Raw genomic sequence first — 14,970 nt, forward strand, 5'->3', positions numbered from 1 at the left:
GCAGATTCTTATGAAGAAACACAACACAACACCTCATTGCATAAACTCCTAACAAAAGAATGTACAGGGAAAAGAATAAACGGTCAGAGCCAGAATGAAGCAGCATTAGAGACGGGAAGATTAAGATACATGCAGAGGCGGAGTCAGGATTAGAAGTTTGTGTATTCGGGATTCTAGTTCTTTTAAGTAACTAGGTTCTAAATTAACAATTTGTACATATTTAATTGATTTCTCAAGACAAATACAATAATTGAACCAAAGTTACTAGGCTCGACTGAATCCATAACTCAAAGGCTAGCTCCGTCCTTGAATACATATATACAAGCAACAACAACAGTGTATTCCCTCAAGTGAGGTCTAGAGAAGGTAGTGTGTACGAAGCATGTAGAGAGGCTGTTTTCTATAGACCCTCGGCTCAAGACAATAGTACATATATACAAGCGGTATTGTAAAAGTTACAAGATAGCATAAAGTTAAAACGCAAATTTTAATTAACTTTGCGCAACATTTCCAAAATAGAATCTGCATCTCTAACGTCCTGGCTTTCTTGTGATTCTTCATTTCCTTGAGAGAAATCAACACTGGTATATGTCCAGATTCCTGGACCATGTCCACTACAATCCATTGATCGACCTTGCTGTGCTCTTCTCACTTCTTTTTGATGTTCTGTCAGCTCAGTATGCCTTCGTTTTGACTTTGGATAAATTCTGTCATTTCCCTCTGAACTATTAGCTGCGTTCCCCAAGAGTTCAACTCGTTTTGAGCACCTACGCAGTGTTGTTGGCACCTTGTATCTATTTGGAGCTGTAACTTTATCTACCTCAGAATTGGTTTTACCATTGGGCGACAGGCTCTTTTTGCAAAGTTTTATTTTTCCTTTCCTTGACAGCTTGTCCAGGATTGGAAGTAAGCTTTGAGGGTAATCTAACTTCATCTGTTCTCCATATGTAGAATTCCAGAAGTTAACAGTAGAGTCGGAAATGATGGGATCTGGGTGATCAAGAGTTTTCTCAAGAAGAGGCTCCTGGAGCTGAAGAAAGGAGGAATTGAATTCTATTATTGGTCGCAGTTTCTGCAAACAGTTCAGTGTTTGAATCCATAACTGTTGAAGTTGATCTTTGAAGTTACTTTCTTGAGCTTCAAAATGTGACAGCCACAGAAGTAGTGAACTGGTCATGATCTGATGAGAAGAAGTGGTAAAGAATTAAACCTCTGTACTAGTAGAGAGGACAAAAAAGAAAGCAAATTAAGTAATGGATCTAAACTGCTGCTAATCATCTCTGTTTCCCTTCTAATAATTCGATTTGTAGAGTGCACACATATGGGAGAGATAATTAGAAGATGGAAAGATGATGCAAGGTATGACTTACCAACCTTAAAATGGAAAAGAAGAAAAACATGGCAAAGGCTCTTTACAATTTGAGCATAACATATCAACATAGTTTAAATTAATAGTTCATACATATTTTCCATCTCAAGACTAGGATCTAATGGCACCATAGCCGTAGGGATCGAAGAGTCTAAGTACATACCTCAATGAATAATGTTACATCCTTCTGCAAGTGCAAGCAGCCGACAAAGTGAATCAGTGACGATAGCAGCCTGAAATTCTCATAGTTAGCAGCCATGCCATGCATCATTCAACAAAACTAGTAAGATAGGAAGCCATTACCTTGTTTTGATGAGGCTGGTTGATACATTAGTTTCATCCTTTTCCCAGGATAGCTTCACGAAGCTGCAGAAGCAGCGGGCGCATAAAAAACAAGTAGAGATTTGAAGTACATGCAGAATAAAGCTTATCTAAGCTTACTCAAGAGTTTTTCGATGATCTCCCACTCTTTCTTCAACTGTTTTCTTGCTTAAGTCAATTGATTGACAAATTTTGTTTTAAAGGAAATGGTACATGACAATGCTCTTCATATCACTGAAAGACTCAACGTAAGTGATAATAGCTAAGGATACCATTAAAAGCTTTTACTTAGACATATTATAATGTTGTCGGCTTCTCAGGAAAGCAAAGGAGCAAGTTAAAAAAAAAGGAACTTTGGTTATTTACTCAATAAAATGGAGGAAAACAACAAACAGAGTTTTCGATCAAAATAAGGCTGTCAAAAATCCAAGTATTCTTTATGACGCAGATCAGTGTTTCAACCAAATCATTCTACCTGTACAGCTTCCAATTGCAGCAACACATTTTTTATGAATTTGCAGTGCTAAAGTTTTCTATGGAGCAGCAATCTTAAAATAGGACCAGAATAATTATAGCCTATAGGTAGAGAAGTTAAATGGTATGTTGCTGGTTCGCCTGTTACCTAAACATCAGTAGAATGATTCAATATTTTTGACCTGTCAAGAGGCCTTCGCTTTAACTTCTTAAATATTCTAAACCACCAGCCAATCTCAACAGTGAGATAGGTAATTGCTTCAGTAAGTGGAAATTTTGCAATATCATGTTGCTTACCAGGACGCGAATTCCAAGCTACTCTTGATATTGCTGGATCTCCAACTTTCGCTCTCTTTAGCTTTAGATTTTGCTGTCAAAGAAGCTTGTTCTACAGCACATATCATTGCTTCTCCAAACAATAGAAGAACATCGATATCCTGACCCTTTACACTTGACTGAGGTTCAGCGACAAAATCGCCCTTAGTTAGTGCTTCATTGAAATATGAGCAGAGCATTGAGCACAGGTCCTCAGTAAGAGTAGGATAACCATTTTCCGATGCCCGACTAAGAGAAACATAAAGTGATATCCATGCTTCGATTACATGCTGAAGCTTGAGATGCACGTTAGGGCAAGAGTATGCAGCAAATGGGTAGCATAGGAAATGTATTGTTGTAGCATAACCAGGACTATCCGGCTGCAATTTGAAAAGTGAGACAAAGCTGTTACTATCTATGTAATCTTTCAGACAGATTGCCAGAGCTACCCAGATCTCAAAGCAACGAGACATCTTCTCACTGTATAGTAAACTAACAAAGAGATGGAGAATTTCAAAAGGCTCATATGAGGAGAGCAAAAGCTTCACAAATTTGTGTATCCATTCGACTATATCATAATCAGGTGCTTTCAACATTGACTTGGTTACTGAATGGAAATAGAGAAAAGTTATACATGCAACTGGTGATACCTTCTCCTTATAATTCACAAAGCAGATATCTGGTATCTTTGCACTTTTGAATCTATAGACTGGTTCAGACTTTTCAAAATTTTTTAGATCTAATGCCACCTTGTAAAGAGGGGATTGCAAAGTTGATGGTTCTAATTCTTCAACGAAAGCCTCCAGAAGCTGAAGTAAAAAAGATTGCAAATCATCTATACCACCATTCCTTGAATGCATACTCTCATATACACTCTTCAAAAACTTAAACATCATATTCAAAGATAAGATAATCTCGTCATATGTTATAATGTCGGATTTAAATAAATGTTTAACAGATCTCAGAAGAGATCGAAACAAACTTGAGGCAGCACCGTACGTCAGTGTCCTGACTTCATGGGACAGAGTAATATTTGACCCTTGCGTGATCACACCATGAATCATGTTTAGGGAAAACTCCAAATTTCCAAAATCCAAAGGTGACCATTTAATTGGATGATACTTCCATGAGCATTTTGCAGATTCTGGAAGTTTCATTATGAAACTTTTAGATAACCGATCAGCTTTCTGGTCAATTAACTTACTATTTACATCTTTGTTTCCTGCTGAAATGAAATTATCGAGCAGCTCGATGCAGAAATTCCACGACCATATACTTTTATTGACAGGTCCAACCTTGATGACGACTTCCAAGATGGGCTCCCAAACTGTTTTAACCACCGAATGATAGCTAGCTAATTTGTCAAGCTTATACAGAAGATAAGACCATGTATTCAGGCAGGATACATGGACAGATGCATCACAATTACTTGACATGATTCCTATCAGGGGCGTCATCACAAGTTTGATCTTCTTGGAAAACCCATCAGCTTCAGTTGGATTGTTTCCCTCGAATACAGTTTGGTCCGCAGAATTCTTTACAAGTGCATTGCTTTCAGGATTATGAAGTGTCGAGCAGATTAAAGCATCAATGAGACATTCCCAGGCAATCTGCAGGAATACGGCATGCATTTAACTTTAACTATCCTCCAATTATTCAATAAGTTGAGTTAGTGGAAGTGCTTTATTTTCCATTTTTTAACTTTAAAAAAAAAAGAGGCAATTAGAAAAAAGGGCACAATGAGCTGAACTTCCTGCAATGGAAAAAAAAAAACTTCTTGGCACTAACAACAAATTGAGCAGTTAAGAATTTTCAGACTATAGATAACAGAAAATATACAGTATTCAAATAGGGATTGGGGCAGATATGTGCTATAGGAGGTTACAAATTTCTTACACCAAACATTTGATATGACGCTCAAAATACAAATGGTATACAATTAAGCAATAAAAAACTGAATATGCACTTCAGGTTAATCTCATAAGATTAAAAGAATTTTAAAGTTAAATTGATAAAGTTGATCTCTTTTATCGGGATAATATCCTAGATTCTCCCTCAAATCAATTATTCATGGACGAATTTGAATTAAGTTACTCGTGAGTTTAAAAGATTTTTTAAAATTAAATTGACAAACTTGATCTCTTTTATCAGGATAATATCCTAGAATTCTCCCTCAAATCAATTATTCATGGATGAAATTGCAATTTGTAACTTGGTCAAAGCACTATTTAAAGTTGGCTCATTTTAACAGGTATTTTCTGTGACTCCAAGCAAGCAAATCTAACAAAATCAGAAGAATTTATTTCTTAGCCTTTTCTATTACTTAAAGCAAGCAAATAAAATAATGAAGAATTCATTTAACTAAAGAAGTTGTATTAAGAAAAGGTTAAAAGGAAGGGAATTTTAGCTTCTTGGTATGTAAGAGATGACTGTAAGAACTGAATTTCCAGCTACATAGATAATGCAGAAATTTTGGTTGGACACTTTTACACTTCACTGATAACACCAGAAGATGTGTAAGATGCTAATCAATGTTCATCGAAGTGAAGTCAATATTAAGCAAGGATATCAACATCACATAAAGTTGATATGGTCATTTTAAAATTAAGAGTCTGGTAGACATGTTAACGGTGCCAATGAAGCACTCATAGTGCAAACAAAACTACAGCTTTTTCAGCTATGTTGCTCGGACTCTCCAAAAGTGTTGCCGCACCCGTGTCGGATCCTCCAAAAATGCTCTAAATTTGGAGGATCCGACACGCACCCAACAATATTTTTGAAGAGTCCGAGTAACATAGTTTTTCAGAATACTTATGAATATGTATTGGAGCATCCCATGAAAAACCAGCCGCTATTGAATCCCGTAATTAATGTCAATACTAGGGAAGTACTTTTGCTTAACTTGAAGTTGCATTAAATTCTCTGGAATTGAATTGAAGGATGTGCCAACTTTAGGTGAATGAATAGCGTACCAGTGAAGCACTCTGAATCTGTGGATCAAGGTCCGGAAAAGTTTGTTCTGTAATTTTAAGCAATTTGTTCACCAAATGCTTATATTTCATTCCATAAGGTCCAAGTAGACGCATAAACCATCCCCATGCTAGAAGAGTTTGAATCTTCAGGCCTTGGTTCAGTAGCTCCTCCATTGTCAAAAGCAAAGTTTTCTTCAACTCTATGGCAACGGCCTGTTTCATAAAAATACAAAGAAAAATCAATAAAATATGTCACCTAATAGTTAACATGAACTATAGCCATTTTATCAAATTTTATCCTCAACTTTTTCTTTCCTATTTTTTTAAATGATAAGGGTTTTGGGTGAAGGGGAATTCTGCTTCATCACTATAACCCCTTTTTTTCTAATAGGTAAAAGGTAATTTTATTTATAAGAGCATTCAATACCAAGCTAGTACTGAACAGGCACAAACATAAACAAGAAGGAATCTTTTGAATCTGCAAGGACTCCAGTAACTCCAGAATAGCATCAAGGTCATAACTAGAATCGATTTTACACAGTTTTAAGCATAGGATAGATCTATTCTTTACAAAGCAGAAATTTCCCCCCTTTCCACCAAAGCATCATTGGTTTCTCTCTAGACAAATGCTCAACATTATGCATAAAGGGCTTGTCTCTAACACAATTTTTGTTCAGCACGATGCTGTACAATCAGGAAAGAGGCAGTTAGTGTTCTCCAAAAACCATTTGTCTCCCATAATTTTAAATCTTCTCCCATTTCCCAATTTTAATCCAATAAGCTCTTGAAATTCCACCAACAAACAGTTTATATGTCTCCAGAAAGCACATCCATGTGGTGCACTTGTATTAGCTGTCTCCCCATAATTCTGAAACCCAAATTTTAAATTAATTACATCTTTCCGCTGCTACCTTAAGCTATCATTCCACCTCAACAACCATTTGGATAGTAGGCTCTTACTATGGAGTCCTATAGTAATAAACAAATATCAACAGGCAATTAATGCCTCCTATTCTAGATATGCATTTTTATAGTGTTACGCGGATCCTTCATTCATGCATAATTCTTCAAAACACTAAATATTACTCCCTCCGTTCCAATTTATGTGAAACTGTTTGACTGGGCACAGAGTTTAAGAAAAAAATGAAGACTTTTGGAATTTGTGGTCCTAAATAAGTCAAAAAGGGGTTCAGAGTATTTGTGTGGTCATAAAAGCTTCTCATTAAGGGTAGAATGGAAGTTCATTCTTTTTGGAACGGACCAAAAAGGAAATAGATTCACATAAACTGGAACGGAGGGAGTAGTAAATTGGAAACATACCCGTTCAAGGGCACAATGGAAGAAAAATATATGTGTAGGAGATACAAATTAGTTGTGAATATATTTTAACCATGTTAGTACGTTCCTTCAGGTCCTATGCTTTCTAGGAGCCTTTTACCCTGCTAGAGATTTATATGCCGGCAAAAAATATAGAGAACTTCTAGTAATTTTTAATTTTTATTTTTATTTTGTATAATATTAGCATGAGGTGAGTTTAAAAGAAGAAATATGGCTATAATATCATATTTTTAGTGCATTACTTATCTTGCATTTTGGTGTTTTAATGCTAAATTGCATCATATGTGTGCTTAATTAAATTTATTTTATGTGTAGGTACTTTGGAGATGAAAATGGGAGCAAAGTAGAAATTTTATGTGTATTTTATACACTACAATAATAGGCTCACGATTCTCTAATAATTAGTGATGATTGAAGACATAATGATGGGGTGATGATTAAAATAAGAAAGGAAACAAGAAGTGAAAGGAAGAATACATGAAACAAATGCAAAGAATTGAAAAGTGAGGAAAAGAAGGGAAAACGTGAGAGGCAAAAGTTTGGCATCAAAATTGAAAACGGAACAGCAGCTGGCGAAGCGAGACTTTCTGCTCGCGTTTGAGCACGCGACGCGCGGTTTGACGCGAGGTGCTTCGTGCATTTAGCGTAGCGACGCATGGTCCTGGTTTTGAGTCTATTTTGTCTCCTTTTTGGCTTTTGGACTTGGCTATTTCGTCTAGGTCTTTTCCCTATACATATAAATAGTCATTAAACACCATTTTTGGGGAGATTAGACCGAGGATTCGACCTAAGGAGGCAAGAACACACTAGAAGCAAGGCGGAGAATTCTTTTTTTTGATAAGGTAAATTGTATTAATCAAAAGGGAGAGAACTCCCGTATACAAGAAGTATACCAAAAAGTAGAGAATTTACATCAAAACATGATTCTCTATAAAAGAAGCCCAATCTTCTATACAAATGGGGGCTATATGAGTGCACCAAAAAGCGATCAAAAATAAAAGACTATTCTTAAGATGTGAAAAAGGAGACTCAATCCCCTCAAAAGCTCTCCTATTTCTCTCCCCCAAACTATCCACATGAGAGCTAACGGGGCGAACTTCCACGCCTTTTGCTTTCTTCTTCTACGGAAACCGGCCCAACTATATAGCATTTCCTTTACAGTGCTTGGCATCACCCATTGAACACCAAAAAGGTTCAGGATCGCCCTCCACAAAACCGAGGACACAGGGCAATGCAACAAAAGATGATCAACTTCTTCCCCTGAGCTTTTACACATATAGCACCAACTAACAAGTGTAATTCCCCTCATTCGCAGATTCTCAACAGTCAAAATCACTCCCATGGCCGCTAGCCATGCAAAAAAGCACACCTTCGTGGGCGCCATAGGAATCCAGATCGAGTATGGAAAAGAGGCCTTCTCTCTCACCAACATACTCTGGTAAAAGGACTTTACGGTGAACAGACTATCGCCACGCAAACCCCATCTCCAAGAATCACAAGATGGCTAAGGCAAGTCTTGCCCATATAGTAGTGTCAATAAATCTTAGAGCTCCGCAATCTCCCAATCTTGCATGTTCCTTCTAGATGAGAGGTCCCATACTACCCCCTGCATGTTCCTTACGAATTTGTTGGACCATCAATTCCTTTTGGTTTGAAACTCTGAAGAAGTGGGAGAAGGAGACCCTTAGAGTATCCTCTCCACACCACCTATGATTCCAAAAGCTGATTCTCCTTCCATTTCCCACCCTGTAAGAGATGTTGCCACTGAAGGATTCCCAATTCTTCATGATGCTCCTCCACATGCCACACCCGAAAGGTGTTGTGATTGCCTTGGTCCTCCAACCCCCTCCCGTGGAATCGTACTTTTCTACTATGACCTCCCTCCATAGAGCATGCTCTTCTACCCCGAATCTCCATAGTCATTTCCCCAACAAAGCTCTGTTGAATACCCTAAGATTTTTACTCCAAGTCCACCCCACTTCTTTGAGGAAGTGACTGTCTGCCAATTCACTAGACGATACTTTCTAGTTCCATCCGCTGCATCCCATAGAAAGTTCCTTTGAAGCCGCTCCAGTTTTTCTGTGATGCTCACAAGAGCTTGCAACAGGGACAAGTAATAGATGGGCATACTCGATAAAATGCTTTTAATGAGCACTTCCTTTCCGCCTTTTGACAAGCACCATTTCTGCCAGCGTGCTAATCTTTTTTCAGCCCTTTCGATCACTGAATTCCAAACCGTATCCTTATGCGAAGCGCCCAATGGGAGACCCAGATAAGTAGTGGGAAGGGAGCCCACCTTACATCTGAGAACATAAGACAAAGCATCAATGTTAGCAACCTCACCCACCGGGAAAATCTCACACTTGCCGGGTTGATTTTGAGACCTGATACTATCTGAAACCACTGCAGGACCTGCTTCAGGTAGGTCAACGGATCTATATCGGCATCACAGAAAACCAGGGTATCATCCGCAAAAAGCAAATGAGAGACTCTTCGGGCACTGGGCACCCCGATCGAAGCTGAGAATCCTCTCAAGAAGCCTCCGCCCGCTGCTCGATCCATCATTTTACTCAAAGCATCCATCACTAGAATGAATAGCATAGGGGATAGGGGGTCTCCTTGCCTGAGACCCCTGGAACAGCCAAAGAAACCACATGGGCAACCATTAACCAGGACAGAGAATCTGACTGAGGAAATGCAGAATTTGATCCATCCCCTCCATCTTGCCCCAAACTCTATCCGCATCACAATGAAATCAAGGAATTCCCAATTGACATGGTCGAAAGCCTTCTCAAGGTCCAACTTGCATAGTAAGCTGGGATCTCTGTTTTTCCTTCTGGAGTATACAAGTTCATTTGCCACCAAAGCGGCATCCAGGATCTGCCTACCTTCCACAAATGCATTTTGGGGGGACGAAACAGACACGTCAAGAACCTTCTTGAGTCTATTGGAAAGCACTTTAGAAATGATCTTGTAAATGCTTCCTACGAGACTAACAGGCATGTAGTCGCTCATACAAGATGCATCTTCTTTCTTAGGCACAATAGTAATAAAAGAAGCATTGATATTTCTCTCGAAAACACCATTCACATGGAAGTATTCAATGGCTTCATCAACTCCTCCTTGATGGTGTCCCAACAGAGCTGGAAGAAGGCCAAGGAGAAACCATCAGGGTCGGGGGCCTTATCACCAGCACAACTCGACATAGCCTCGTGCACCTGCTCCTCCTCGAAAGCCCTTTCTAGCCACTCACTATCTCCCTCCCCTATGTGGTTGAACTTTATTCCCCCCAAAGTTGGCCTCCAACTAACTTCCTCTTTGTATAAGTTCTCATAAAACCCCACTATCGCCCATTTTACCTCCTCTTCTCCCTCAATCCTCACCCCATCCACAACTAAGGACTCTATGAAGTTTCTCCTTCGATTTACAATCGCCACCCTGTGAAAAAAATTGGTATTCGAATCCCCTTCCTTTAACCATAGCGCCCTCGATTTTTGCCACCAACTAGTCTCCTGAGCTATTGCTAACTCAACTATTTCCCTCTTAACCTCCCCCAATCTCTCTTTCTCAAATTCATCTAACTCCCTCGCCCTTTCCCCTTTCTTCTTCCTATTTCCATTATTGGTTACGAATTTTAGTATTGTAGTTATGCATACTATTATGAATAGCTAATTTGTTATCTAGAGTTTTGATAGAACCTTTTGTAGGATAAATTCTTGTTATGTTTTTATATAATTGAGCCGTTGGATTTCTCTACTTGTTCAACTATGTGTTTATTTTTGTTGATTGAATGGTCATCAATTGACTGTGCCTATTTAGTATGTATTGCTTGGAAAAGGGTACATATTTAGGTAGTTGTTGAAGTTGAACAACATCACTCTTGACGTATGTGAGGAATCAATACGAAGGGTTTAAAGGTAGGATTAGGAATAACGAAACCTTGGTGCGATCTTAGTGAGTGGTAAACTAGTGTCAGCTAGCGTAGTTCGGAAGAATATGTCTAGTAAATTGAGGTAGTTGCTCAGAAGAGAGAATTATGACACCCGAAGTACTCACGGTTGGTAGAGAATACTTAGGCGAAATTATAGAAGGCATAGCGGGAAGGATTCCGACAATTGGGGAAATCATAACTCTAGACCTCCTTAGTTTTGTCTCAAATTTCATCCTTGTTAGTTGATAATTTTACTACTTTATAATAGTTGTTAGTTAATTAATTAGAAATAAACATTATAATCTCTATAATTAGGAAATTGTTTGGACTTATGTTTCTTAGCAATATTGAACAACTGTAGCTAAGCCTTAGTTCTCTTGGGGATTCGACTCCGGACTTGTAAATCGGATTATATTTGCAACGACCGCTTAGTCCTTTTTATAAGGCATAGTTAGGCGTGATCATGAGGATTCATATAGTTGACCCCAACTTATTTGGAACTGAGGTGATAGCTTTTTGTTTTGGAGAATAAGTTGAAATACATAATACTATAGATGCAATTCTTTTTTCATCTGCTACCTTTGAGAGATTTACTGGTGGAGGACATATCACGCTAGAGACTTTTAATAAACAACGTTCTGACATATCTCTTTCCCTTTTATCACTGCTGACAAGTCTTCTATAAATTGGAGGAACCCATATGTTTGACATGGCTCTCATATCTTGAGCTGACGAACTCGCCAACTTCATTACAGCCTGTAGCAGTATAATCACAGAGAAATCAGGGGACAAATTTTCAAATATATATATTGGCAGTGCATTTGGCTTATAGGCAAAAGGTGTACAAAGAGAAGTCCAGTACGCAATACTTTTTTAATAAAAAATTTGCAATTCTGATTCTGTTAATATTCAGGTACAAAATATAGCTTTTCTCCTTTTATTTCTTTTCTCATTACAGTATCATGAGAATAATTTGAGGTGTTGCATGCCATTTTGGGAGAAACTATACTTGCTCTATTCAACAAAAACAGACATTATACTCCTTTCAAATGAATAAAAAGCTGGGATAAACATTATATTTAGCGTTCATCTTTTGTTCAGTCAAAGAGAAGGATGATGCTTCTTTTCAGCATAGATTACTACAAGCAACGCAACTATCAGTTTTCTAGCAGAAGTGTTTTTCTTTACTCATTTTAAAAAAGCTTGCTAAATAAATTCTGCTCATACAAATATTTCAAAGAGCTGTTCCTCTACTTCTAAGTACCAAATTTCAGCACGATAATGTTGATGCACCCTGTATCGTGACAGTAGTATACTAGTATACCCTTTTTTAGCTGAATGAATCACTTTTCACATATATGATATTGAGGAGAGTAGACAGAAGAGTTTGAACTCCTACTCATTGACAAGATCCAGACTATACACAGTATTAGGTTAGACAGATTATCGCACAATACACTCAGATATACCTGCATAGCCTCAAATGTGACTGAAAGAGACCCAATAGGATTGTCAAGGGCATAGATAATTGCCCTCAGCAAAGACTGGAAATGTGCATCCAAAAGCGACGAGTGGAACTGTTGCATCGATATACACCAGACGCCCAAGTTGCAAACAGACTGCAATTAGCAATAGCTACGTCAAATTTTCCGAGCATACTTCTTAGGAAATGCTTTCTCAAGTACACTATTTTGTTGCCTATCAAGAAGTTCAGAGTACCTTGATCTTGGTGGTCGTAATGACCTCAACAAGAGAATCAACAATAGCTGTGGCATCGTCACCTACATTCAGTCACCGAAGCTAAATTAGCACCAGAACTCTGAATCTGCCCCAAGACATGTACTTGTACATTAGCAGTAAATGAATAACTTAAACATGTGGCTTTGTATGAATGACATAAAAAAAAGGAAAGAAAAAATATCTATCTCCTTCATATTTGTGTTTGTGGCATATTTATCATGTTTCAAAGTACATACTTTAATTTTTCAGACATACTCTTCAACTTCATTACATTCGCCCTGATACAAAATAAGATTTTTCTTCTCTTTTTACTCTCTCTCCCGAAGCGTTTTGTCACTTCTCACTTTGTAATAGACGAGTATACTAAATTTGACAACCACTTTAAAGTTGGACTTAAAATTTCCAACTTGTGGGTTGTTTCCTTTTCTTGAGCCTTGGAAAGTACAAACGTCCAAAATTATGAGATTGAGGGACTAACTAAGGACACCTCTTTTGAGAGTTCAGATGGACAACTAAAAGGGAATCTTATAAGCCAAAAATAGAGAATACAAAAACAAAAATATAAAGGGCAAAAGAATGAACCTTTGATTGAGCCAACTATAGATGGGTGATAAATCATAAATCCCAAGCACTTCAAAGCCTGAGCAGCACTAAAAATATTGAGGAAACAAACCAAAAGAAAAGAAAACCAGATCAGTTCCTGAAACTTTCAACGCAAAGAGATAATTTTGGTAAAGAGAGTTGAAGTTTTGTACACAAAGAAAAAAAAGTTAAATTATTATATCACTTAGAAACCAAGTAGAAGTAACCATCTATAGTAAGTGTAGCTTGTTAAACCTGAAAAAGATGGTAACTACCTGCTACAATTCGTTAGTGTAAAAAAATTTTACACTAAAATAAACATTATCAAGTTACTTAGAAATCAATTACAGGTAACATGTCTACGATATGTGTGACCAGTACGTTAAATCACATCTTCAACGTAATTACAATAACTATTATTATCAATGTCAGTCTATAAATTGAATCCTTTTGAAATGGGATTTAAGTAAAAATAACTGAGAATAGAATTTCTTTTACATCCGCAAATCTTGTACCGCAAAGCAGTTTAGTTATCATTTTTATCGAATTAATTGTTAGCACCAGGGGCGGAGGTAGTGTATGGTTTATGGGTTCGGACGAACCCAGTAACTTTTGCTTAGACCCTGTTTTATATTAGAAAATTCATGAAATATATATAAATATTTAACAACGAACCCAGTAACTAAACGAGCTATGAGTACGGTGGCAGATTCAGAACCCATAAACTCAAACCCATAAACTTCAAATACTGGCTCCGCCTCGGGTTAGCACGATTTATGAGATTCACTTTTTTTTAGTACCGAAAAGAACAACACTTTTTTATATTTAGAAACAGTTTGACTGTAAACTTCTCAAACTACTATAAAATGCAACGATATAGTAGTAATAGTTATCAAGAGAATAAGCTGTAATTAGCTAATAAGTGACATGATTCTACTTTTTGCACTGTCATTAAATAGAACTTAAACTCTTTGAAAAGATGGTTAGAAGGAACTCACATTTCCTCATCGTTATTGGATACGTCGACGAGAATATAGGGCAGGATGATAGAAGCCGAATCGGCGAGCAATTGAACGAAAGAAGAGTCTGTGCCGGATTGTTGCTGGAGATGAAGCAGCGTCGAGTAAGCCAACGGTTTATTTGATGAAAGTAAAAGAGTTTGTATCTGCTCGAGTTGCTCTTTGAAGGTTTCCATTTTTGTGGATTTTGAAAATTGAAGTGATGAGTTTTGCCCTAGATTAGAGAAGTGTGTCAATGGTGGATTTACGCGCCAAATTCGAGAAAGGAAGGGGGAAAAAAGGAGGGAGGGAGAGGACAGTGTGTGTAAATGGAAATGTTTTCTAAATGGTCCTTTTGTAGATTTTTGAAATGTGGAGTTTGAGTCTTTCTGTTGTCTAAAATAACAAATGAGCCCTTTAACTTAACTGCTCCAACTTAACTGGCACAAGCGTACAGATAGCCAATATTTAGCCTTTTGGCCGTTATTTAAAAAATAGCCTAATTCGTTTAAATTTAAGCCACATCGTGTCTAAAGTTAAATTTGTAGATAGCCAATTTAAAGATTATACAATTTATTAATTACAAGTATCACTTTTTATCACTCGATGTGCATGAGAAATTTTACGTTTAAAATAGAAATTTTTACCTCCTATAGCAAAGGTTGATACCTTATTTATTTTAAATAAATACCCTTTAAAAAATTATATTTCATAGCTATCTTTTGATTTTTATATCCAAATATCTATTTATGGTCACCTCCTACTCTTAAGCCATAAAATACGTATTGTATTATTTTTCTCTCTTATTCTTACGGATTTTTCTCCACCCTCTTTCTCTCAACTCCAATCTTTCTCCGTGAATACAAGCACAATTCTCTCAAACACAATTCTCCCAAATACATATCGAAACGGGAATGAGAGAGAAAATTT

At 37.3% G+C, this 14,970-nt stretch overlaps 1 protein-coding gene across 2 annotated transcripts; it reads right to left on the reverse strand.

The window, feature by feature from the left end:
- Positions 1-372: 372 nt before the first annotated feature.
- On the reverse strand, positions 373-14,383 carry LOC107764615 (uncharacterized). Of its 2 annotated transcripts, XM_016583231.2 has the most exons (11): positions 14,041-14,377; positions 13,043-13,110; positions 12,440-12,501; positions 12,190-12,339; positions 11,300-11,476; positions 5,452-5,664; positions 3,130-4,089; positions 2,462-2,859; positions 1,673-1,735; positions 1,533-1,602; positions 373-1,180 (listed from the first exon to the last, which is right to left on the reverse strand). In XM_016583231.2, the coding sequence occupies exons 1-11, from the start codon at positions 14,235-14,237 to the stop codon at positions 488-490; spliced, it is 3,051 nt and encodes a 1,016-aa protein (XP_016438717.1). In that variant the 5' UTR covers positions 14,238-14,377; the 3' UTR covers positions 373-487. The 2 variants fall into 2 exon arrangements, with proteins under 2 accessions (XP_016438717.1, XP_016438709.1); XM_016583223.2 differs by having other exon boundaries at positions 2,462-4,089; positions 14,041-14,383.
- Between the last annotated feature and the right edge of the window lie 587 nt (positions 14,384-14,970).

Source organism: Nicotiana tabacum, chromosome 18 (genome assembly GCF_000715075.1).
Source record: "Nicotiana tabacum cultivar K326 chromosome 18, ASM71507v2, whole genome shotgun sequence".
Classification (NCBI taxonomy): Eukaryota; Viridiplantae; Streptophyta; class Magnoliopsida; order Solanales; family Solanaceae; genus Nicotiana; species Nicotiana tabacum.